This window comes from Trachypithecus francoisi, unplaced genomic scaffold (assembly GCF_009764315.1).
Source record: "Trachypithecus francoisi isolate TF-2019V2 unplaced genomic scaffold, Tfra_2.0 Lachesis_group8, whole genome shotgun sequence".
Taxonomy (NCBI): domain Eukaryota; kingdom Metazoa; phylum Chordata; class Mammalia; order Primates; family Cercopithecidae; genus Trachypithecus; species Trachypithecus francoisi.
Window position 1 is genome coordinate 7,333,510 of NW_022681473.1, and position 24,113 is coordinate 7,357,622.

The window sequence follows — 24,113 nt, forward strand, 5'->3', positions numbered from 1 at the left end:
TCAAAAAAAAAAAAAAAAAAAACAAACAAAAAACAAACAAAAAATGGAAACAATCTATTTGTCGCTGCCTTAGTCTGGGCTGCTGTAACACAATACCATAGGTTCGTTAATAGCAGAAATGCATTTCTCACAGTTCTAAAGACCGGCAAGTGCAAGATGAAGTGTCAGCAGATTCGGTGTCTGGTGAGAGCCCACTGCCCAGTTCATAGATCCCTGTGTTCTCATGGGTGAAGGGGAAACAGAGTTGTCTAATCTCTTCTGTGAGGGTTCTAATCCCATACAGGAAGGCTCTGCGCCCAGCCCCTAATCTTCTCCCTGAGGCCCCACCTTCTGACACTGCCACATTGGTTAGGGTTTCCACATAGGAGTTTCGTGGGGACACAACCATTCAGGCAGTAGCAGTCCCTCATTCGGCATGGACAAATTATGGTATGTCTAATACAACATTGTGTAGTCATGCGTGAGGTAGGTCTGTTGTATCAACTTGCAGAGATTTCAGATGTATATTGGGTAAAAAAGCAAGTTAAAATGAGTGTATCATTTATGAAAGAAATTCAAACATATGGTTATGGGCCCACAAATACCCAGGTGAAGTCAACAAGGGGAGCAGTAAGTCTGCATTGTGGGCCCCCTGGGAGAAAAGGAGAAAAGGACCCGGAATGGGATTAGGAAGAACCACAAAGGAACTGTAGCTGTTTGCAGAGTGTGGTTTTCCCTTTTGTTAAGTTTAACTTTTATTTTTATCAAAATAATACATGTGATGCTGGGCACGGTAGCTCGTGCCTGTAATCCTAGCACTTTGGGAGGCCAAGGTAGGCAGACCACTTGAGGTCAGGAGTTGGAGACCAGCCTGGCCAACATAGTGAAACCCCCATCTCTACTAAAAATGCAAAAATACTAGCCGAACGTGGTGGCAGGTACCTGTAATCCCAGCTACTTGGGAGGCTGAGGCGGGAGATTCGCTTGAACCTGGGAGGCGGAGATTGCAGTGAGCCGAGATCACGGCACTGCACTCCAGCCTGGGCGACAGAGTGAGACTCTCTCAAAAAAAATAAATAAAATAAATAATAATAATAATACATGTGGACACTTCTGAAAGTCAGATTGTGCCCTGAGGCTCATTTGCCCCCGCCACCCCTGTCCCACTGCCCTCCCCATGAGTGCCTCCCAGAGGCTGCCCTGTGACTCCTGTTCCCAACGGCATCACTCTGTTTAGTGGTCTCCTTTGATGAAAGGTTGAGCTCACTTTTACTGCCCTCCCCACCTCAAACCCTGCCCCACACATGTACCAGCTTTCCCTCCCTTCACCCTGCATGGTTATATAGAACCACTTTTAAGTACGTTTTCAGATTTTACATTTTTGTTTTGTTTTGTTTTGTTTTTTGAGACGGAGTCTCACTCTGTCGCCCAGGCTGGAATGCGGTGTCACGATCTCGTCTCACAGCAACCTCCGCCTCCTGGATTCAAGCAATTCTCCTGCCTCAGCGTCCTGAGTAGCTGGGATTACAGGCATGCACCCCTACGCCTGGCTAATTTTTGTGTTTTTAGTACAGATGGGTTTCACCATGTTGGTCAGGCTGGTCTCGAACTCCTGACCTCAGGTGATATGCCCACCTCGGCCTCCCAGACTGCTGGGATTACAGACGTGAGCCACCATGCCCGGCCAAGATTTTACATTGTTAGCATTAAGCTGATATTCACATCTGAAAATACAGAGTGTCTACTGTGGTAGCATTAACTTTTCATTTTCCTGGAGTTGATGTTCATCCCTAGACAAGTTGTACATTGCCATCTCCTCTTCATTCTTTCAGAGACACCAGGTAATCTGCCTTTTTGTTTGTTTATTTAAGGCCACATCCCCAGGAGCTGCTGCCCAGGTGCCTGGGGGGTCTCCAGGCCTGTGGACAGCAAGCGACCTGGGCCTCCCTCCCCATCACCCTGGGAGTTCCGTTTGCCTCCTCTGTGCTGGCTGCCCAGGTGCCTGGATCCCTTGCCTTCCTTGTTCTTGGTTTATTTACTCCTTTGTTTTGTTAGTGCCCATCCCTGAGCTTCTTGGGCAAACAGGCACATAGGTGGCACAGCTCCCAAGGCCTGGCATGTCTCAAAAGATTGGTATTTCACCCCCACTGGATTAGTAGTCTAACTGGATAGAGGACTGCAACTTGGGAAGCGTTTTCCCTCCAAAATTGGAGGACTTTACTCCAGAAGCTTCTGGCTCCACGTCACTGCTGAAGACAGTTGTGTGTGACCCTTGGTCTTCAGAAGTGTGGTAGGGTTGGAGATGGCCCCCAGAGGTGCCCAGGTCCTAGTCCTAGTTCTTACCTTAGAAGGACGAAGGGCTTTTGCAGATGTGATGAAGGATTCTGACCTGGGGAGGTGACCCCGGATCACCCAGGTGGGCCCTGAATGCTATCACAAGTGTCCTTAGAGGACAGAGACCTATGCTGAGGAGAAGGCGATATGGAGATAGAGCCAGAGAGGGGAGTGATGTGGCCACAAGCAAAGGAGGCCTGCAGCCACAGAGGCGGGAAAAGGCTGGGGAGGGATTCCTCCGAGGCCCTTGGAGGGGTGCAGCCCTGCCCCCACTTGGTTTCAGCTCGTGAAACTGATGGTGGATTTCTGGCCTTCCAACTGAAAGAGAGTATGTTTCTGTTGGCTTAAGCCACCAGGTTTGTGGTAATTTGTTACCGTAGCCACAGGGAACTCATACAAGAAGGTTAGGAGACCCCTTCTGATCTTTTTTTCGGGGTGGGACTTCTAGCATCACTCCAGGCGCTCCGAGACCTCTCCACGTGGATGCGCATCCTTCAGTCCCAGGAGACTTTCCAGCAGGATTCCCCTGCCCCTGGCTCTCTCATCTCCCCTTCCGGAGTCCCAGGCAGCTGGATGCTGGACTCGCTGGACTGAGTCTCTTATTTTCTTATCTTTTCTCCTATTTTCCATATGTTAGTCTTTCTGGGTAATGTCCCAAACTGTCTTCTAATTCTTCTATTTATTATGTTTAAAAATTTTGCAACTCTATTTTTAATTCCTAGAGCTCTTTCTTGTTGCCTTTTCAAAATAGCTGCCGCCTCTTGCTTAATGAATGCAATGGCTTTTCTTGTTTCTCTGAGATTAATTATAGTTTTTCTGAGTATCTATTCTCTATATTACTTTTCTCTTCAGCGTTCCTGTTTTTAAAAAAATCCCGGTTTGTTTTGGTGAATTTTTTGGTCATTTCCTCAAATATCTGGTGGTGGTTCACTGACCGTTCACATTGGTGGCTCAAGCCTGTAATCCCAGCACTTTGGGAGGCCGAGACGGGCGGATCACGAGATCAGGAGATCGAGACCATCCTGGCTAACACGGTGAAACCCCGTCTCTACTAAAAATACAAAAAAAAATAGCCGGGCGAGGTGGCAGCGCCTGTAGTCCCAGCTACTCAGGAGGCTGAGGCAGGAGAATGGCGTGAACCCGGGAGGTAGAGCTTGCAGTCAGCTGAGATCTGGCCACTGCACTCCAGCCTGGGTGACAGAGCGAGACTCCATCTCAAAAAAAAAAAAAGAAAGAAAAATGAGACACCAACACCCACTGGCCAGTCTGGGTTGGGGTGGAGCTTGGTGGCTTCTGATCCTCTCGCTGGGAGATGAGACTGGGCTCCCTGGGGAGCCCACCGCATGCCAGTAGCTGCAGGGCTTCTGGTTTCCTGGAAAGGAAGCTTCCAGTTCGCTGCCTGGAAAAGAGCCCAGTAAGCATTCTGTGGAGCCGAGAGGACCTGCCACTCATTCCCCGAGAGCCATGTGACACTTGCCACCTGGGCCAGCCCTGATGGCTGGGGCTGAAGCTTTGCATCTTGGGAAAGGCGCTGTGGCACAGTGGTCAAAGGCAGGACCCTAGGTTCTGAAGCCAGGGGTGTGCACTGTGGCACCAACACATCTTAGCAGCGTGCCTTCCTGCCTTCGTCTCTGGAGCGGGCTGGGATGACTCCCAGGTCCCTGCAGCTCAGAACTTTTTACACAGGAGACTCACTGTCTAGCTGTCTGTCCTTTCCAGCCGGATACGCTTCAGGTTCAAAGCTGAGTCACTGTTTCTACCCACACTGGCTTCACATTCTTTAATTCAGTGTTGCCATCGTTCACCTTAAAACCCAAGGTCACCCTTCCTTGCTGCCTCTCTGCCACCTATCTAGGGGATGCTGTTTTTTTTTTTTTTTTTTTTTTTTTTTTGAGGCGGAGTCTCGCTCTGTCGCCCGGGCTGGAGTGCAGTGGCCGGATCTCAGCTCACTGCAAGCTCCGCCTCCCGGGTTTACACCATTCTCCTGCCTCAGCCTCCCGAGTAGCTGGGACTACAGGCGCCCGCCACCTCGCCCAGCTAGTTTTTGTATTTTTAGTAGAGACGGGGTTTCACTGTGTTAGCCAGGATGGTCTCGATCTCTTGACCTCGTGATCCGCCCGTCTCGGCCTCCCAAAGTGCTGGGATTACAGGCTTGAGCCACCGCGCCCGGCCGGGGATGCTGTTGATGCTACCTCCTAAGTATTTCTTGTCACAGTCCCCTCTTCATTCCTACTCCCACCACCCTGGTTCAGGTCCTCATTGTCTCTTGCCCACATTAGAACGTCTTCCTAGCTGACCTTCTACTTCTCGTCTTTCCTTCTCAAATCCAGCTTCCCCAGAGCTGCCAGAGTGGTCCCTCTCAGTTGCAAATCTGTCTCCCTGCTGCCTGGTATTTCCATAGCATCCTGACATTGAGGACACCGCCCAAGGTGCTGGTGGGGCTCACTAGCTCTGGACTGAGCCTAGGGCTCTGCCCTTGGGCTCCTCTCCCTGCATGCACTCCCTGCCTCAGCGGGACACACCAGGCTGTTTGCTTCCTGCCTTATCTGTCTTTGCTCCAGCCGCCCCAGCACCTGGACCTCCTCCCCTCCTCTGCCTGCCCCCCTCCCTCCCCTCTTTTCCCTCTGGAGTCTTTCCTTCAGGCTGTCCTGCTAACTGCCCGGCTCTCCACACAGGCGTGGCTCGCCTTATCACCCTTCACTTTTCATCTCTGCTGCCTCTCACTCAGCCTGCCCCAGCCAGCTGATCACAGTCCCAAATAGCGACATGCTCTGAAAACCAGCGCTGTGGCCTGCATCAGGATGAGCAGATGAGAGAAGGGGGTATTTTTTACCATCATTGCGCTTCTCCAGCTCCTGGCATTAGGGTATTAGATTCCTACAGCTGCCATCACAGAGTGCCAAAAGCTGGGTGAAAACAACGGAGACTTGTTGTCTCATATCTGGAGGCCAAGAGCCCCAAATCAAGGTATGAGCAGGGCTGTGCTCTCTTGGATGGCAGGGTCCTGCCTGGCCACTGCCAGCTTCTGGTGTTTGCCGGCAGTCCTTGGCCTTCCCTGGCTTGTAGATGCCTCACTCCAGTCACATGGCCATCATCTCCTGTCTTCACATTTTCCTTCTGCGTGTGTCTGTGTCCAAATTTCCCCCTTTTTATTTTTTTATTTTATTTTATTTTATTTTTTTGAGATGGAGTCTTGCTCTGTCACCCAGGCTGGAGTGCAGTGGCCGGATCTCAGCTCACTGCAAGCTCCGCCTCCCGGGTTTATGCCGTTCTCCTGCCTCAGCCTCCCCAGTAGCTGGGACTACAGGCGCCCGCCACCTTGCCTGGCTAGTTTTTTTGTATTTTTAGTAGAGACGGGGTTTCACCGGGTTAGCCAGGATGGTCTCGATCTCCTGACCTCGTGATCCGCCCGTCTCGGCCTCCCAAAGTGCTGGGATTACAGGCTTGAGCCACCGCACCCGGCCTCCCCCTTTTTATAAGGACACCAAGCATATCGGATTCGGGCCGCTCTAATGACTTTATTTTCACTTGATTACCCTGGTAAAGACCCTATTTCCAAATAAGGTCACGTCACCTTTTTTTTTCTTTTTTAGACGGAGACTCACTGTTGCCCAGGCTGGAATGCAATGGCGCTATCTTGGCTCACTGCAACCTCTGCCTCCCAGGTTCAAGCAATTCTCCTGCCTCAGCTTCCCAAGTAGCTGGGATTATAGGCACCCACCACTACACCTGGTTACATTTTTGTAATTTTTGGTAGAGATGGGTTTCACCATGTTGGCCAGGCTAGTCTTGAACTCCTGACCTCAGGTGATCAGCCCACCTCGGCCTCCCAAAGTGCTGGGATTACAGGTGTGAGCCACCGCGCCCGGTCCAAATAGGGTCACATTCTGACCTAGGTGCTAAGCATTAGGACTTCAATGTATCTTTTTTGGTGGGGGACACAATTCAACCTCTAAGGCCAGGTGACACCCGCTTGTCCTGAGCTTGACAGGTCCCGAAGTCCCCGAGGCCTCCGGGAGGCCCTCTCCAATCTGGCCAGCATTCATGTCCTGTCATCTTGGAACGAGGGGGATTGAGTGGGGAGCAGGTCCTGTGTAGCTCTCCAGCGGGAGTGAGGTGGCCTGAAGAGGGTCAGGAAACGTCCTGGGCCACCTGCAAGTGTCTGCTGGGTCCTGGCATCTTCCTCCCTGCAAAGATTGTCCAGTCCTGTTTAGAATTGAGTCTTTGGGCCGGGCGCGGTGGCTCAAGCCTGTAATCCCAGCACTTTGGGAGGCCGAGACGGGCGGATCACGAGGTCAGCAGATTGAGACCATCCTGGCTAACATGGTGAAACCCCGTCTCTACTAAAAAAAAAATACAAAAACTAGCCGGGCGAGGTGGCGGGCGCCTGTAGTCCCAGCTACTCGGGAGGCTGAGGCAGGAGAATGGCGTGAACCCGGGAGGCGGAGCTTGCAGTGAGCTGAGATCCAGCCACTGCACTCCAGCCTGGGCAGCAGCGCGAGACTCCGTCTCAAAAAAAAAAAAAGAATTGAGTCTTTGATGCCCCTAGCCTCTGTCACCCCTCTCAGCCTTGAAACTCAGCTTTCCTGGTTCCCATTCCCAGGCTGCGTCTTGAGTGCTTTTGGGCTGCAGTGACACAATACCACAGGTTGGGTGGCTTTTAAACAACAGACATTCATTTATCACAGTTATGGAGGCTGGAAGTCCACGATCAAGGTTTCCTCATGTGGCTGTGGGGGGGCACAGACGTGCTCTGCAGCGGTCTGGGAGGTGCTTTTTGCTGACCTTGTCCTTCGGACCTTCTCTCTGTCCTGTCAACAGCACTCTGGGCTCTAATCGATATGCATGGGACACGTGTGTGTCCCACTAGCATGTGTGTACTGTTCCCAGGAGGGGCCAAGCCTTACTAATCTTTGTCTAAATGCTCCGTAATATTTCTAGGTAAATATTTTTTTAAACTAATTAATTATTTTTTGAGACAGGGTCTTGCTCTGTTGCACAGGCTGGAGTGCACTGGCACAATCATGGCTCACTGCATCCTAAACTTTCTGGGTTCAAGCCATCCTCCTGCCTCAGGCTTCCAAGCAGCTGAGACTATGGGCACCACCATGCCCAGCTAATTTTTTTTTTTTTGAGATGGAGTTTTGCTCTTGTTGCCCAGGCTGGAGTGCAATGGCACAATCTCAGCTCACCGCAATCTCTGCCTCCCAGGTTCAAGCGATTTTCCTAACTCAGCCTCCCAAGTAGCTGGGATTACAGGCATGCGCCACCACACCTGGCTAATTTTGTATTTTTAGTAGAGATGGGGTTTCTGCATGTTGGTCAGGCTGGTCTTGAACTCCCAACCTCAGGTGATCCACCCGCCTCAGCCTCCCAAAGTGCTGGGATTACAAGTGTGAGCCACGTGCCAGGCCACACCCAGCTAATTAAAAAAAGATTTAAAAAAAAAATAGTTTGCAGAGACAGGATCTCAATATATTGCCCAAGCTGATCTTAAACTCCTGGACTCAAGTGATACCTCCGCCTCGGCCTCTCAGAATGCTGAGATTATAGGCATGAGCCACCACGCCTCACGGTGAATCTTAGCAGCCTCATGCCACTCTGCAACCTCATTGTAACCTGAAGTATTTGTTCGCTGATCCATTCCCGCAAACATTTATTTAGTTCTGGTCTTAGGCACTGTGCAGAGTGCTAGGGAGATGTGGGGACAAAAGAGACCAGGGATCCTGTGCCCAGGGCCCTCACAGTGTCTATTGAGGGAGACAAGATGGGTCAACAAATCTTTGTAACATTAAATGCTCTTTGCTGAGGACACAGACGTCATGGAGACCTCATTGAGAGCCCCTGAGCAGGACAATGGGTGGAGCACGGACAAGGACCGAGCTGAGGGAGGTGGCTGCCCAGGGAATATGGGGAAGGCATTCCTGAGGCTACTCATACAGCATGTGGAGGAATGGGGACAAGTGACCTTCCCATGTGAGCTCTGCCCACGCCTCGTGCTGCGGGGTTGGCGGGAAGCTGGCTCCTCGTGCACCAGGGGGCAGTGTTGGCCTTGAAATTCTCACTGCTTTCCAATGAGGCTGGGATGGAGCAGCCACCTCACTGCAGGCCCTTGGGACCCCCTCACTCTGCTTTCTCTGAGGCCCTCTTTGTCCCCCAGTCCACAAGTCCCGAGAGCATGGCGCCAGTCGCCTCGGTGCCACCCTTTCCCCCTCAGCTGCTCCTTTGAATAGAGGGTTGCCAGGGCGATGAGGAGCCCTGCTGGCGCTGTTCACAGCTGTTCGTTGCGGCAGTGCCACTCGGAGCAGCCGGTGCTCCTGGGGGCCCAGAGCCCGGCCAGCTGAGCCTCAGCGAGTGCCCGTGCTGTGTCTGTTTCTGTCTTTGGTATTGTCTCTCTCCTGTCTTCTGTGTCTGTCACATGCATTGTTTCCAGCATCCTCCCTTCCACCCCCCTGCCCAGAAATCTCAGCCTTAGTCTGTCCTCTCTTGGGTGCTTTGATATCGGCTGTGGCAGCCCTGAGAGCCAGGTGGAGTTGTCCTTTCATCTGTCCCTCTTGGCTGCCAGCCCTGGGCCCCATCGGACACATTTAGAGCAGAGCCGCCTGGGGAGAGTGGCCCCATCCGTCAGAGCTGCCACCGCCGCAGCCCCGAGTGCTCTGCCAAGAGCTCTTTCTTTCTGGTTCTGACCTGCTTTCGCTGGCAGCTGCAGAGCCCGGCTGGGGGTGGGGGTACAGCCTGGTGCGGGTGCTGGTGCTGGGGGCAGCTGGGCCTGTAGGAAGTAGATGTGTGGAGCTTTGTTGGTTCGGAGGTTCCTGGGGCCTGTTTCTGAACCACACTCCTTTCTTCTCTCCCCTCCGCTGCTCTCCAGCATACCTCTGAGGATTTGCGAGGGACCCAGGCGCTCTGTTGGGCTTTCAGAACCAACTTGCTGGCCACCCGCCCCTGAAGCAGGGCCTGGCCTTTCCCTTCCTCTGTGGCCTCTCGCCTAGTGCTGCCCTCTGAGGCTGCGGGAGACGCTGTGAGGACAGGACTATGTAGGATGAGGCGATGCGGGGCCTCAGCTGCAGCAGCTGTTAGGTGGCGCCCTGCCCTGGTCCCCAGCAAGGCTGCTCAGCACTGGGGCCACGCTGTCTGGAGCAAAACTTGGGCGATGACAGCCTGACAGCAGGATTCTGGGCTCCTTCTGGTTGCAAGAGGCATCCTGGGAGATGTAGTTCAGGTCTGAAGTAGTGGGATTTCAGGGACATGTTGATGATTTATTAGACAAATTGAAACTGCTTTGGCGGCCGGGCGCGGTGGCTCAAGCCTGTAATCCCAGCACTTTGGGAGGCCGAGACGGGCGGATCACGAGGTCAGGAGATCGAGACCATCCTGGCGAACACGGTGAAACCCCGTCTCTACTAAAAATACAAAAACTAGCCGGGCGAGGTGGCGGGCGCCTGTAGTCCCAGCTACTCGGGAGGCTGAGGCAGGAGAATGGCGTAAACCTGGGAGACGGAGCTTGCAGTGAGCTGAGATCCGGCCACTGCACTCCAGTCCGGGCGACAGAGCGAGACTCTGCCTCAAAAAAAAAAAAAAAAAAAAAAAAAAAAAAAAAAAAAGAAACTGCTTTGGCTTATCTGGGACATTTGACTGCCGGCATTGTTCGTCGGCTCTCGGTGGGAAACTCTGAGTGCCACTGGTGGCCCCGCTGAAGGCCAGGCCAGTGACAGTTTTATCAGAAGTGGGGGTTTTTGGTTTTGGTATTTTGGTTTCCAAGTGCCTGTCACACTGTGTTCTTGATGAACGCTGTGGCTTACTCCTTTAGTTGGGTGAAGAGTCCGTAAGCCAACTCTGTGGTCCGAGCTCCAGCTCTGGAGCGGGGAATACGAAGCAGGCTCCAGGCCAGCTCTGCTGGCGGCCTGGGTGTGTCACTTAATCCCACTGCACCTGGTTCCTTACCTGTACAGGGAGGTGATCAGGGGCTGTGAGGGTTACTGAGTGAGTCTGCGTGAAGAGCCACAGTGGCTCATGCCTGGCAAGGAGCAAGGCTCTGCTGGGGTCACTGCCCACCACTGTGTCCCCCTCCGCTGGCACTGGCCGGGCACGCAGGTGGAGTCAGTGTGTACGTGTTGTGTGCTGTGGAAGCGGCGGCTCTATCAGGAGCGGGACAGGTGACAGCCAGGCCCTTGCCCTGCCTCAGCCTGCAGGTTGTTGTAGGTGCCTTCCTGACCCCCTTCTGGAAGAGGAATGCTGAGTTATTGATCTGAAGCTGAAGCTGGGAGGGAAATGGAAGCTGTGGAGTCACCTGAGAGGCAGCAGGGGAGGAAGCAGGTGCCCCACACACTACTGGCTTCACTGTGGCTCATTCTTGCTTGCAAGGAGTTATTTACACGTCCCAAGTGACAATCAAAGCTGTCTTCTTTCCTGGTCTCTTATGCACAACCCGAGGCCAAGAAAAGGGATCTGTCAGCTGGCATTTGCAGAAAATAGCAAGTGGGTCCCTGGGCTGTCAGCTCTCGGGAGAGGAAAGCAGGGTGAAGGATCTTTGGGTGATGGTGGTTGGTTTGCTCTCACTCACTCACTACTGTTTCCCCGTTTCTGAGGTCAGAAAGGGAGAGCTTTGCTTGTGTGTATCACCAGCAGTAAGCAAGACAGTGGCAGCCCCTGAGGCGTGTAACTGTAACCTGAGCTGGCTGCTGGCCCTGGCAGCATCCCAGAATGCCCCTCACACCTGGGGCTCTAGCAGCCTCCCTTGAAGAGTTGCGGCTCAGCTCTAAGGAGCAGGAAATGGCTCTGTGGGTTCTGTTAGTAAAGCCCTCTGCGTTTCCAGGGAAGCTTCTCCGCCAAACTTGACAGCCTTGAGGACTTCTTGATCGCCATCCACCAACCCAATACCCAAAAGCAGGGCACAGCATGGGACCGCAGAGGGAGCCGGGACCGCAGAGGGAGCCTGGCCCAGCCGCTGCTGCTCGCTGCTCCCCGCGCCTGGCCATCGCCTATTCTGTGCCCTGCTGTGAAGATGGCAGGAAGTGCCTGGAATAGTGCCAGCCACAAGGGCTGCAGGCTGGTGGCACTTTCTGGGAATGTGCCATTGTGAGGTGAGAGGTTGGCATACTCCAGAGTGTCTGGGCTTGGTGTCGTACAGCCTGAGGACCGAGAGTGTCATTAATGGCAGAGGCAAGGCTTCTGGGGGGTCTCAGGAAGGCCGTCTCCCACTTTCTGCTGCCACTTCCTTGGGTCTCCATAGGCGTCTCCAGCTGCAGGGGTTCCTTCCTGTATACCCCAAGTGCTGTGCAGAGGCCCCTGCTCCCTTCAGCTTTGGGGAATGGTCTGGTATTGGGGAGCAGGGGGAGTCTGCCCACCCAGCTCCTCTCTTCGAACCATCCCAGACCCCTCAAACTCAGCACACCCAGAGTCAGCTTATTCCACCACAATCTTGAAGACCCTGCTTCCCAGAGAGAGGGCAGTGTGAGGTGGCCACGCCCATCTTACAGTGCGGTTTCTCCCAGCCAGTGTTGATTCTGGAAAGGCCTGGGTTTCAGAGCTGGGAAGGTAGTGCCATTCGATAAGGAAAAACTGGGTTAACCAAGTTCTAGGAAGGGTGCAGGCGCCCTGGGAATGCAGGGGTGGTTCAATTCATCAACAGACATCTGTGTCTGTTGGGCCCCATCCGTACCTGGCATTGTGTGAGGGTCAGGGAGAGACAGGTTGGTGGCAGGGGTCTTGTGTGACCACAGCGGTGAGCTCAGCTCCAGGGCCATGCCTGGGTTCTGAGGAGCAGTGCAGCCCTCACCCTCCGTCATTCACAAGCAGCTCCTGACAGCCTTCCCCGGCCCCACGCTGCCTGCTGGCCACCATTTCCATGTCTCACCTCACTCGGCAGCACATCCCAAATCCATCACAGAAACCTGCCGTCCCCTCTCCGGCTGCTTCCTGCCTCAGACCTCCTCCTTCATCATCTTGCCAGGTCTCTGGGGGGCCGAGGGAGCAGGCTGTGGGCTGTGGATCAGCTCCTCTCTGCGTGACCCAACCTCTCGCCTCTCTGCAGCCGGTGGCCCATGCCAGCCTCTAGACCTCAGGTTCACTGCCTCTAGGATCACTGGTGCCCCTTCCCCTGATAGCAGCCCAGGCCTCAAGCAGCCTCGTGTTGGGAAACTTTGTATTCTGGGCCAGTGACCTCAGGCAGAAGAGCAGCTGACCGTAGCTCCTCAGACACCCTCCTCTGTGCACTGAAGGCCGGTGCAGGGTGAGTGCTCTGGGACAGGTGCCCCCATCTCTGCAATACCTGACACTCCCAACTACTTTTGTCTGGGGTGGGTCTTCCTTTGCAGAGGAATGTTGGGAGCAGGTTTCTGCATTGGCAAAAGCATGCGGTGTCCTCGGGCCTGTGTGTTTGCTCCGAGTGTATGTGGGCATCGCACCCGCGGGCTCCCCTGATTCAGTGAACTCTGCTAAGCATTGGGTGCGTGGTCAGCCTGGCTTGGTGGGTGGGCTCCCCATGCTGCCTTCAGACCAGGACGGCCTGGCACAGGTGCCTGTGGGGAGATCAGCATGGAGCTGCGTCGTGGTGCGAGTGGGAGGGCGCGAGTGTGTGGGCCTTCCAGCTATGTGAGGCCGGGCACTTCCTCCCTGGCCCTCCGTTCATCTGGGAAGGGAGGGAGTTGGGAAGATAGTGACAGCAGCTGATGTTTATCACCCAGGCATGGCGCTTCAGCTGCACTGTCTCAGTTGACACCCAGGATGACCTGCTTAGGATGGGGCGGCTGAACCCCGTTTTACAGATACGAAAGCTGCGGCCTCAGAGGTGCCCAAACCATGGAGCCAGGGGAGCCCCCGGCCAGTGTGCCCCACAGGAGGCTGCTCTCTGCTCCACTTTTCCCTGCTCTGACTTCAGCCAAAGAGCCCTGACCTTTTCCCTTCCATAAACATCTGCCTGGCACGCTGCCACCCGAAGAGCTGCCGTACCCCGGGGACAGTCCTCTTGGTCTCAAGTCTAGGCCTGCTTTTGCTTCCCTCTGAGGGACACAAGGACTCACAGAGGCATCTCTGTGCCCCCCACTGCCCACAGCCTCCGGCTCTTGGTGGAGTGGGCCTGCTAAGGAATCCTTTACCCACCACGAAAAATGAGGATCCAATGCAAGAATGTGCGTGAGAGGGGCCGCCGAGGCGGGCGGCGGTGTGTCAGCACTCCAGCATTTTCCTGCCTGAGCTCAGGAGACACTTGATGGCCACGCTGTGGGGCAGGGTGCAGCCTTCCAGAGGCTCTGGAGGTGACTGGCCTTCGGCATACCTTCTGAGGAAATCTCTTTCTTTGCCTGGAAAAGGCAGTGGGGAGCGAGTGTGGTGGGGAGAGGGGAGGAGAGCAACAAAAATGACCTGTTTACCCCCAAACCATGGGTGAGTGCCTCTGTGGTCGCAGGGTAAACCCACCCAGGTGGGAGCAAAGAACTGGGGCCCCCCAGAAAAAGCTTGAAACTGCCCTGGAGGTTTGAGAATCTCAGTGCCAGTGGGCTACTGCCAGCTGTGAGGCTGCTCACCTATAGGCAGGCCAGCAGGTGAGGAGGGAGAGGGTGCTGGGCTCCTGGGAGACACATTGCCAAGTCCTCCCACCCAAGGAGTTGGTGTAGCGGGAGCTCCCTTTGCCTTTTCCTGCGGAGCTCTTCCTGTCCCTTCTGTATATTTCTTTTTTTTTTTTCTAATTATAAATAATGCATCCCCATTGGAGAAAATATGGAAATTTTCCATATGGAAATATAGAAAAGCATAAAGAAGGAGGAAAACACAACTCTACAGCAATCCCATAACACGTGGCTGTGAGGAGGGTGGCATGCGAACAGTCCTACAGTTGTTGCCATTGCTTTAAAAAAACTTCATGAGATCATGTTGTTTACCATTAAATTTTCTTGGCTTCACATTACATCACAGGCATTTCCCTCGTCATCAAAACCTGTGCAAACACGTTATTGTTAATGGTTACATAATATCTGTAGGAGCCAGCGTGTGGAATCTTTAAATTGCTTCTCATGATTTGCTGTTGTAAATAATGCTGTTTTGAACATCTTTCTGTGTATATCTTGGTTGCCATTTTGGAATACTTCCTGGGGTTGGATTTCTGGAATAGTAATGACTGGGCCCAGGGGCATAAATATCTTTTTTTTTTTTTTTTGAGATGGAGTCTCGCTCTGTCACCCAGGCTGGAGTGCAGTGGCACAGTCTTGGCTCACTGCAAGCTTCACCTCCCAGGTTCATGCCATTCTCCTGCCTCAGCCTCCCGAGTAGCTGGGACTACAGGCATCCACCACCACAGCTGGCTAACTTTCTGGTATTTTTTAGTAGAGATGGGGTTTCACTGTGTTAGCCAAAATGGTCTTGATCTCCTGACCTCGTGATCCACCCCTTAGTCTCCCAAAGTGTTGGGATTACAGGCGTGAGCTACCGCGCCCGGCTTTTTTTTTTTTTTGAGACGGAGTCTCGCTTTGTCACCCAGGCTGGAATGCAATGGCATGATCTCGGCTCACTGCAATCTCCGCCTCCCAGGCTCAGGCAACTCTCCTGCCTCAGCCTCCCAAGTAGCTGGGACTACAGGCGCCCACTACCATGCCGGGCTAATTTTTGTACTTTTAGTAGAGATGGGGTTTCAGCATGTTGGCCAGGGTAGTTTTGAACTTCTGACCTCAAATGATCTGCCTGTCTCAGCCCTACAAAGTGCTGGGATTACAGGCGTGAGCCACTGTGCCTGGCCGGGCATAAATGTCTTAAAGGCTATTGATAAGTTTTGCAAACAGCTTCCCAGAGAAGCTGCCCTGATGCTCAGCAGTGCCTGTGGGCCGCCTCCTGAAGGCCTTCCCAGCGCTCAGCACTGCATTACAACTTTCCCAGGCTTTGTAGAGGGAGTGGCACCTCATCACTGTATTCTGAATCTCTTGCTTTCTCATGGGTTCAGGAGCCACTTGTGTTTGCGGTTTTGTTGCTGTGCTTGTCTGGAAGGCTCCCCTCGCCTCTTCCTGCCTTTGCCCTGTGTGGTAACTTGAGCTCTTTTGACACAGCCTTTCCCAGCCCTGAGCAGAGTAGACATTTGGTGCCCAGGAGGAGGGTGAGATTTACACCCCACTCCTGTTCTCTGGTGCCAATGCCGCCTGCTCCCAGCTGGGAAAGACCTGTCCTCCTCGTGGGCGGCATCTGATAACCCACCTGGAGCAGGGCTTAGAGGATTGTAGATCTGCCTTTGGGAGATAGCAGGGTGATAACGTCTGACGTCCATCCTGCTGTAGCAGGGTGTGTCTCCACACCTGAGTTCCTCGCTGGAGCTTCCAGCACCTCTTGAGCAGCAGGTGCTGGGCCATGCACTCCCTAAGGTTATCTCCTCCAGCAGTATTAGCGGTGGGTATGGTTTTCTTCACTTGTCAATTTGAAATGATCTCAGACTTCCAGTAAAGTTGCAAGAGTAAGACAAAGAATTCTCGTACCCCTGAGCCCAGTTCCCCCAATACTGGCATTTGCTTCGTTGTTCCCGTTTTTGCCTGAACCATGTAAGTGGGTGTAAATTGCAGGCGTGGTGCTCCTGGACCCTTGAGTTCCTCAGTGTTTTCCCCTAAGAATGAGGATGTTCTCTAACATAACCACAGTCCAGTGATCAAGATCAGGAAACTGACATCAACGCAATCCTCTTTCACTTGCAGACCTTATTTAAATTGTATTGTTGTCCCCTGATGTCCTTTTAGCAACAGAAACCCGGATCCAATCCAGGATTGTGTGTGGCTCTCACCATTGTTGCTGTGGTCTCCTTTCATCTGAAACCGTTCTTGTGTCTTTGTCTCTCACGACCTTTGACATGTTTGAAGAGTCCAAGCCAGTTATTCTCTGGAGTTGCCCTGAATTTGAGTTTGCACCTGGCTTTCTCCTGATTAAATTCGGGCTGTGTACGGTGGCAGGAGCCCCATCAGGAGGTGCGTGGTGTCTCTTCGGTGCTAGTGAGGTCAACCTTCATCTCACGACCACTGTGGTGTCCGCCAGGTTTCTCCACTGTGCAATTGATAAGGACACGGTGTATTTTAGAAAGAGGAGGAGCCCAGAGCCCAGCAAGGTTACTCTATCCACGTTCACCACAACCGGGTGTGACCTGGGTGCCTCCTGGTCACCGCAGTGGCCCCTTCCCAGCCCCCATCTTACCCTGCCTCTGGGAGTCATGCTCCGCCCAGCTCGTACCCCATCCTCCTGAGAGCCGCTTGCTTCTGCCCAGCAACCTGTGCGTCCCTCTCCTCCAGGCATCCCCCCTGGGTTCCTTCTTGGCTCTTCGGCCAGACTCTCAACTCCAGTGGGCCCGAAGACACAGGCCTGACCCACTTCTCCCAGGTTGTTCGCTCCCTGGCTTCAGACACCACCGCGCCTGTGATACCACCCAGGTTCTTGGCCCTGCTTTTCCCCCTCTGTGAGCTTGCCTCACTCCCAGCCCCGCCTGTTCTCTCTTGCCCTTCTTATAGCCGAAAAAGTCATCTCCACGCACCCATGCAGGATTTCTTCCTCTACCTTGCTTTCTATGGTGGGTCTCTCGACGAATCTTGTCTGTCATACCCCAGACATTTCCCCAGCCCCACCCATGGCTTCCCCCTGTCAGAGGCTCCGTGTCTCTCAGCTCAGGCTCTGAACTGCCCCAGACATGCGTCGTCTGCCAGCCCCTGCTGCGCGCCAGTCCAGAGAGATCCTTTCCACTGTGCATCGATCACGCCCCTCCTGTCCCTGTCCTGCCGTGACTCAAGGGAGGCCTTGACCACTGGGCCCTGTCCATGGCTGCAGCCCCACCTCAGGCCCCGGGCTCACACTTCCCTCTCTCGGGACGGCACCAAGCCTGTTCTTCCTGAGAACTTCGCAGTCGCTATCCCTTATTCCTGGAGCTTTCTCTGCGAATCTGTGCATGGCCAACTTCTCCCCATCTGGGTCCCAGCTTCTGTGTCCCCTCCTCCGAGAGGCCTTTTCTAATATCCAGCCCCCAAACCCCTGCACCCACCCCAGATAATTCGCGAAATGTCACCTGTTTCTTATCTTCCAGGCTCTTGTGATCGGAAATGTTCTTATTTGTGTCTTGTTTTTCTTTGCTTTGCTCCTTTCACTGCCATTTATATTCCATGAGCAGAACCCTTCACTGTTGTGTTCTCGACTCCTGAGGCCTAGAACTGTGCCTGCCATAGGGTCTGCCCCCAGTGGCGTTTTCTGTTTCTCTTCCCGGGCTGTGGGTCTTTCCTCCTCCTCCTCTTCTCTTTCTTCTACCTACTTCCTTATTTCTTCTCTTTTTTTTTCTTCTGTCTTTATTTCCCCTTTTCCATGTTGTTGGCTATAATATGGCACTAAGGTTTTTGCAATTTTTTTTTTTTTTTTTTTTTTTTGAGACGGAGTCTCACTCTGTCGCCCAGGCTGGAGTGCAGTGGCCTGATCTCGGCTCACTGCAAGCTCTGCCTCCCAGGTTCACACCATTCTCCTGCCTCAGTCTCCCAAGTAGCTGGGACTAGAGGCACCCGCCACCACGCCCAGCTAATTTATTTTTGTATTTTTAGTAGAGAAGGGGTTTCACCGTGTTAGCCAGGATGGTCTCGATCTCCTGACCTTGTGATCTGCCCGCCTCAGCCTCCCAAAGTGCTGGGATTACAGGCGTGAGCCACCACATCTGGCTGGTTTTCACAATATTTGTTTCATTTCTTGAGTACGTTTTTGTGTTCCTTACTTAAAACAAAATGGCTGAGTTAAGTGTTTTAAACTTTTTCTAAGAAATGAATCAGATGGGCTGGGTGTGGTGGCTCACGCCTATAATCCTAGCACTTTGTGAGGCCGAGGCGGGTGGACCACTTGAGGTCAGGAGTTCAAGACCAGCCTGGCCAACATGGTGAAACCCCATCTTTATTAAAAATACAGCCAGGCGTGGTGGCTCACACCTGTATCCCAGCACTTTGGGAGGCCAAGGCAGATGGATCACCTGAGGTCAGGAGTTTGAGACCAGCCTGGCCAAGATGGTGAAACCCCATCTGCACTAAAAATACAAAAATTAGCTGGGTGTGGTGGCAGGTGCCTGTAATTCCAGCTACTTGGGAGGCTGAGGCAGGAGAATCACTTGAACCCGGAAGGCGGAGGTTGCAGTGAGCCGAGATCGCGCCATTGTTGGATCACAACAATGTTGTCCATCCAATGTTGGATCCTCCCGAGTAGCTGGGACTACAGCCACCTGCCACCTCGCCCAGCTAGTTTTTTTGTATTTTTTAGTAGAGACGGGGTTTCGCCGTGTTAGCCAGGATGGTCTCGATCTCCTGACCTTGTGATCCGCCTGTCTCGGCCTCGCAAAGTGTTGGGATTACAGGCTTGAGCCACCGCGCCCGGCCACCCAGACGGGTTTCAAACTCTTGAGCTCAAACAAACCTGCCTTGGCCTCCCAAAGTGCTGGGTTTACAGGTGTGAGCCACTGTGCCCAACCTGAAGTTTTATACTTTTTTTGTTTGAGAAAGAGTCTTGATGTCACCCAGGCTAGAGGGCAGTGGTACAATCTCAGCTCACTGCAACCTCTGTCTTCTAGGTTCAGGCGATTCTCGTGCCTCAGCCTCCCGAGTAGCTAGAATTACAGGCGTGTGCCACCATGCCTGGCTAATTTTTGTATTTTTAGTAGAGACAGGGTTTCACCATGTTGGCCAGGCTGGTCTCGAACTCCTGACTTCAGGTGCTCCTCCCACCTCGGCCTCCCAAAGTGCTGGGATTACAGGCGTGAGCCACTGCACCCGAACTGATACTTTTTTTTTTTTTTTGAGATGGAATCTCGCTCTGTCACCCAGGCTGGAGTGCAGTGGTGTGATTTCACCTCACTGCAAGCTCCGCCTCCTTGGTTCACGCCATTCTTCTGCCTCAGCCTCCCGAGTAGCTGGGACTACAGGTGCCCACCACCATGACCAGCTAATTTGTTTTTTTTCTTTTTTTTTTTAAGTAGAGACAGGGTTTCACTGTGTTAGCCAGGATGGGCCGACCTGATACTTTTAAAAGTTATAGGCCGGGCGCGGTGGCTCAAGCCTGTAATCCCAGCACTTTGGGAGGCCGAGACGGGCGGATCACGAGGTCAGGAGATCGAGACCATCCTGGCTAACACGGTGAAACCCCGTCTCTACTAAAAAATACAAAAAACTAGCCGGGTGACGTGGCGGGCTCCTGTAGTCCCAGCTACTTGGGAGGCTGAGGCAGGAGAATGGCGTAAACCCAGGAGGCGGAGCTTGCAGTGAGCCGAGATCGCGCCACTGCACTCCAGCCTGGGCGACAGAGCTAGACTCCGTCTCAAAAAAAAAAAAAAAAAAAAAAAAAAAAAAAAAAGTTATAGTGCATATTATGCTGGGCACGGCGGCTCACACCTGTAGTCTTAACTACAGTGCACTCCCAAATATCCCTTTGCAGATTCTACAAAAACAGTGTTTCCAAACTGCTGAATGAAAAGAGAGGCTTAACTCTGCGGGATGAATGCACATATCACAAAGCTGTGTCTCAGAAAGCTTCCTTCTACATTTTATCCTGGGATACTTGCTTTTTCACCATTGACCTCAATGAGCTCCCAAATGTCCATTCGCAGAATGGACAAAAACACTGCCTCAGGAGGCTGGGGCGGGAGGATCATTTGCCAGCAGCCTCGGCAACATAGGGAGACCCTGTCTCTACAACAAGAAAGTCACAGTTAGAACATCAGGGTGAGCCGGGGGCTCCATTTGGGTTTGGATTTGCTCGCTTCTCTAGAGCCAGGAAATGTTGGGCTTGGCCAGGCATCCAGGAGGTGGATGGTGCTAGCCTTTCTGTGGGGCCACTGTGGGGTTGGGAAGGGCCCTCACTCATTCTGGGGCACCTCAGTGCTGAGGCTGCACTAACCTGGGCTCTGACTTCGCTCCCCAGATGCTGAAGTTCCGAACAGTCCGTGGGGGCCTGAGGCTCCTGGGAATCCGCCGAACCTCCACCGCCCCCGCTGCCTCTCCCAATGTGCGGCGCCTGGAGTATAAGCCCATCAAGAAAGTCATGGTGGCCAACAGAGGTGAGCACCCGTGGGGCCGCTGAGAGGAGCCTCGTGGCCAGCCCCAGCCTTGACGTTCCTCTCCCACTCTGCTCCAGGCCCTGGCTCCCCACTCCCCTTTCTGCTTCTCCTAGGACCTAGGAATCTAACGTCTCATTTCTTTGCCCTCTAGGTGAGATTGCCATCCGCGTGTTCCGGGCCTGCACGGAGCTGGGCATCCGCACCGTAGCCATCTACTCTGAGCAGGACACGGGCCAGATGCACCGGCAGAAAGCAGATGAAGCCTACCTCATCGGCCGCGGCCTGGCCCCCGTGCAGGCCTACCTGCACATCCCAGACATCATCAAGGTGGCCAAGGTGAGCCCAGCAGCCTGGCTGCGCCTGGACAGCAGGGACCAGGGAGTCTTAGTGGCCGCGGGGGTCTCTTGAGGCTGGTGTGCTCGGCGTCTCTGTGCCTGGGTGGGTATATGGATGGAGCTCAGCAGGTGAGGCAGGGGAAGAGGCTGGCCGAGGCCTTGGAAGGGACTGAAGGGTACCGTCCTCTCCCTGACTCCCACCCACAGGAGAACAACGTGGATGCAGTGCACCCTGGCTACGGGTTCCTCTCTGAGCGAGCGGACTTCGCCCAGGCCTGCCAGGATGCAGGGGTCCGGTTTATTGGGCCGAGCCCAGAAGTGGTCCGCAAGATGGGAGACAAGGTGGAGGCCCGGGCCATCGCCATCGCTGCGGGTGAATATAACGGCCAAGCAAGGGGTGGCCACGCAGCTCCTGGAGAGGGTCCAGCAGGGAGAGGTGGCAGGGATTCCTGCCTGTTACAGAGATCCCCCACATCTCTCCCCCAACAGGTGTCCCCGTCGTCCCTGGCACAGACGCCCCCATCACGTCCCTGCATGAGGCCCACGAGTTCTCCAACACCTACGGCTTCCCCATTATCTTTAAGGCGGCCTATGGGGGTGGAGGCCGTGGCATGAGGGTCGTGCACAGCTATGAGGTGAGTGAAGATGCCCAGGGCTGGGAGCAGGGCAGGGCAGCCTGCTGTGGGGGCAGGGGCAGACCACGCAGGGATCTGGAAAGTGGGTGGGGTTCGTGGCAGGGGAGAGGTAGTGCTGTGGGGTCCCATGTCTGCCTGGCCCCCGCCCGCCCTCACAGGAGCTGGAGGAGAATTACACCCGGGCCTACTCAGAGGCTCTGGCCGCCTTTGGGAACGGGGCGCTGTTTGTGGAGAAGTTCATCGAGAAGCCGCGCCACATCGAGGTACAGATCTTGGGTGAGTCGTCCTGACACCCCACCTGGGGCAGCTGGAGGCAGGAGCTAAGAGGCCCAGTCCTGGTGGGGTCACAGCGGCTGGCCTTGAGGACAGAGGACTCTGGAAAGTGGGCTCTAGGGGCCGAGCTGGCAACTGGTGCTCGCAGCCTTGGTGGTGCTGGTGTCTGTCCTGGCAGCCTCTGTACTGCTGGCAGCCAGCACTGACTGGCCACAGTGGTTATGTGGGGTTGGTAGGGGCATTTAGGAGGCATGTAAATTCCAGGAAAAGCTGAGCCCAGTTTACCTCCCTCCCCAGGGGACCAGTATGGGAACATCCTGCACCTGTACGAGCGAGATTGCTCCATCCAGCGGCGGCACCAGAAGGTGGTTGAGATTGCCCCCGCCGCCCACCTGGACCCGCAGCTTCGGACTCGGCTCACCAGTGACTCTGTGAAACTCGCTAAGCAGGTGAAGGGTGGGCTTCCCGTGGGGACAGGAGCCTGTGCTCACAGGCCGGCGGGCCTCTCAGTGGGGCGTTGTTGGGGGAAGGGGACCCTGAGTGACTAGGGAAGGGGAGAAGAGGGTGAAGGACTCTCTCGGGCCAGAAATGTGTCCATGGCATCCTTTCCATGTGCAGTTGAGGCACGTGGCCCAGAGGCCAAGCTTAGAGTCCAGGATGGCTGAGAAGAGGGAGGGAAGGAGCCCCAGCCGCCTCCTCAGCCCTGCTGCTACACAGACCTGGCTTCTCTGTGGCACCGGCTCATCCCTGTCATCAGGAGAATGAGATTCCGTGGATTCTGTCAAGATTGAGGACCATTATAAAGGCAGTCCTCCCTCATGTGCTTCTGTCTCCTACGTCATGTGTATTGTGATCTGTTTCCTTGCTGTGCACCCTCTGCCCATCTCTGCTCTTCTGGGAGCTCTGGTCGGGGGGTCCTGGGCTGTGGAGGAGGCTGAGGTGGCAAGCTATCTCCCCACAGCAACCTGCCCTAGGCCTGGCCTGGAGAGCATCTGCTGTGGCCAGGCATGCAGTGGGGCCCTGCCCACTCTTCTTGCCCGGCCTATGGGCAGCGGAGGATGCTGTCACCTCCCCAGGCTGAAGTCCGGGGTGTGCGCTCTGCAGCAAGGCCTCAGCCACAGCTAACGCGAGGCATTGACCAGGGTCACGTTTCGAGCTGAGGTTTGGTTTACCTCAGGAATCAGGTCTTATTCACTGGCTTATACTATTTCACATTCCATAACAGGTTTGAGGGAGGTGATTCAATCTGGTTTGTGGTTTTGGTGGGGCCAAAAGTGAAACTGGAATTAGGGCTGAAACTTGAGTTAGAGTCATTATCTGTTGGTACCTCTCAAATGAATTTCTTTGGGTGGTGGTGGCCAGAGGTGACTGCACAGTAGACTAGAAGGGGACTTTCTGAAAACACCTCCAAGCAGAAGCAGGTGCTGGGAGAAGTCTGGGTCTCCAGGTCTGAGTGGATGACACAGCCTTGGCGGGCAAGCCCTGGAGGCAGCAGGGCAAGGTGCCGAGACTGGGGTGGGTGGAGGCTTCTGCCCATGTCTCTTCCCAGATGAGCTGGGTGTAGCCATCTGTGGCTCCGGGAACCCTGAAACCCAGTGGGCTCCTTGGGGGACGTGTCCGGGCCCGAGCCCTGGGGTCTGCCTGCCATCTTTGGGGGCAGGGTTTGCCGCAGTCCGTTCTTTTACAGAGCCAACCCCGTGGGTGGGATGGAATCCCTGTCCTGGGTCCAGTCAGTTCGCCCGGGTCCTGCCTGTGCGCCCCCTGCTCACGCGGCTGCCCCCACAGGTGGGCTATGAGAACGCGGGCACCGTGGAGTTCCTGGTGGACAGGCATGGCAAGCACTACTTCATCGAGGTCAATTCCCGCCTGCAGGTGGAGCACACGGTCACAGAGGAGATCACCGAGTGAGTGCGGGTGGGCGGGGCGGGACGCGCGGCCTCTAGGTTTTGCCCACTCACTCCCCACATTGGCGGAGAGCAATGGGCATCCAGGTACTTACTGTTTTAAAAGTCATTATTCTAACAGCATTACATGGTTATTATAAAGATCAGCACAAAGGAGCAAATAAAAATGACTGACAGCCCTCCTGTCTGTCAGGACGCCGCCGATTGCTCAGGCCCAGGTGCTGCCATCTGTCAGAGGAGGAAAGCAAGGCTCAGAGACATTTGGAGAGCTGCTCGGGCTCACCCAGCTGGCGCTGGAACCCAGGCCTCTCCGGTTGTCTTTGGTTTGCTGCTTTCCCGGTTTACTTGCTTTACTAGAGACATAGTTTAATGCAATTGAGATGTTTTATATAGAATTTTTATTCTACTTTTCAAATTTAATATTTGTTGAAGGCATTTCCCCAGGCCATAATTCTCTCTGAATACTTTCAGTGGCTGCGTACTATTCCGTCTTGTGTATATTTCTTACATAGTCCTCTATTGTTAGGCAATTAGGTTGTGTCTGGCTCTGGTGGTTATTAAGGGTATCAGTTATCATCTGTGTGCCCGAATGTCTGGCTTCAGCTCTGAAGAGTTCTGAGGGTAAACCCTTCAA

At 54.1% G+C, this 24,113-nt stretch overlaps 1 protein-coding gene across 7 annotated transcripts in view; it reads left to right on the plus strand.

Annotated features, from left to right (window-relative positions):
• Positions 1–24,113, plus strand: part of PC (pyruvate carboxylase) — a 110,865-nt gene that overhangs the window by 67,331 nt on the left and 19,421 nt on the right. For 6 of the 7 annotated variants that reach the window (XM_033207652.1, XM_033207654.1, XM_033207655.1 and 3 more), the window contains 7 exons: positions 20,197–20,332; positions 20,484–20,668; positions 20,875–21,040; positions 21,157–21,302; positions 21,461–21,578; positions 21,873–22,024; positions 23,361–23,479. In XM_033207652.1, the coding sequence (XP_033063543.1) occupies positions 20,197–20,332; positions 20,484–20,668; positions 20,875–21,040; positions 21,157–21,302; positions 21,461–21,578; positions 21,873–22,024; positions 23,361–23,479 (1,022 nt within the window). Of the gene's footprint in view, positions 1–19,923; positions 19,998–20,196; positions 20,333–20,483; positions 20,669–20,874; positions 21,041–21,156; positions 21,303–21,460; positions 21,579–21,872; positions 22,025–23,360; positions 23,480–24,113 lie in introns of those variants that run through there. The other variant, XM_033207657.1, reaches the window with a different exon arrangement.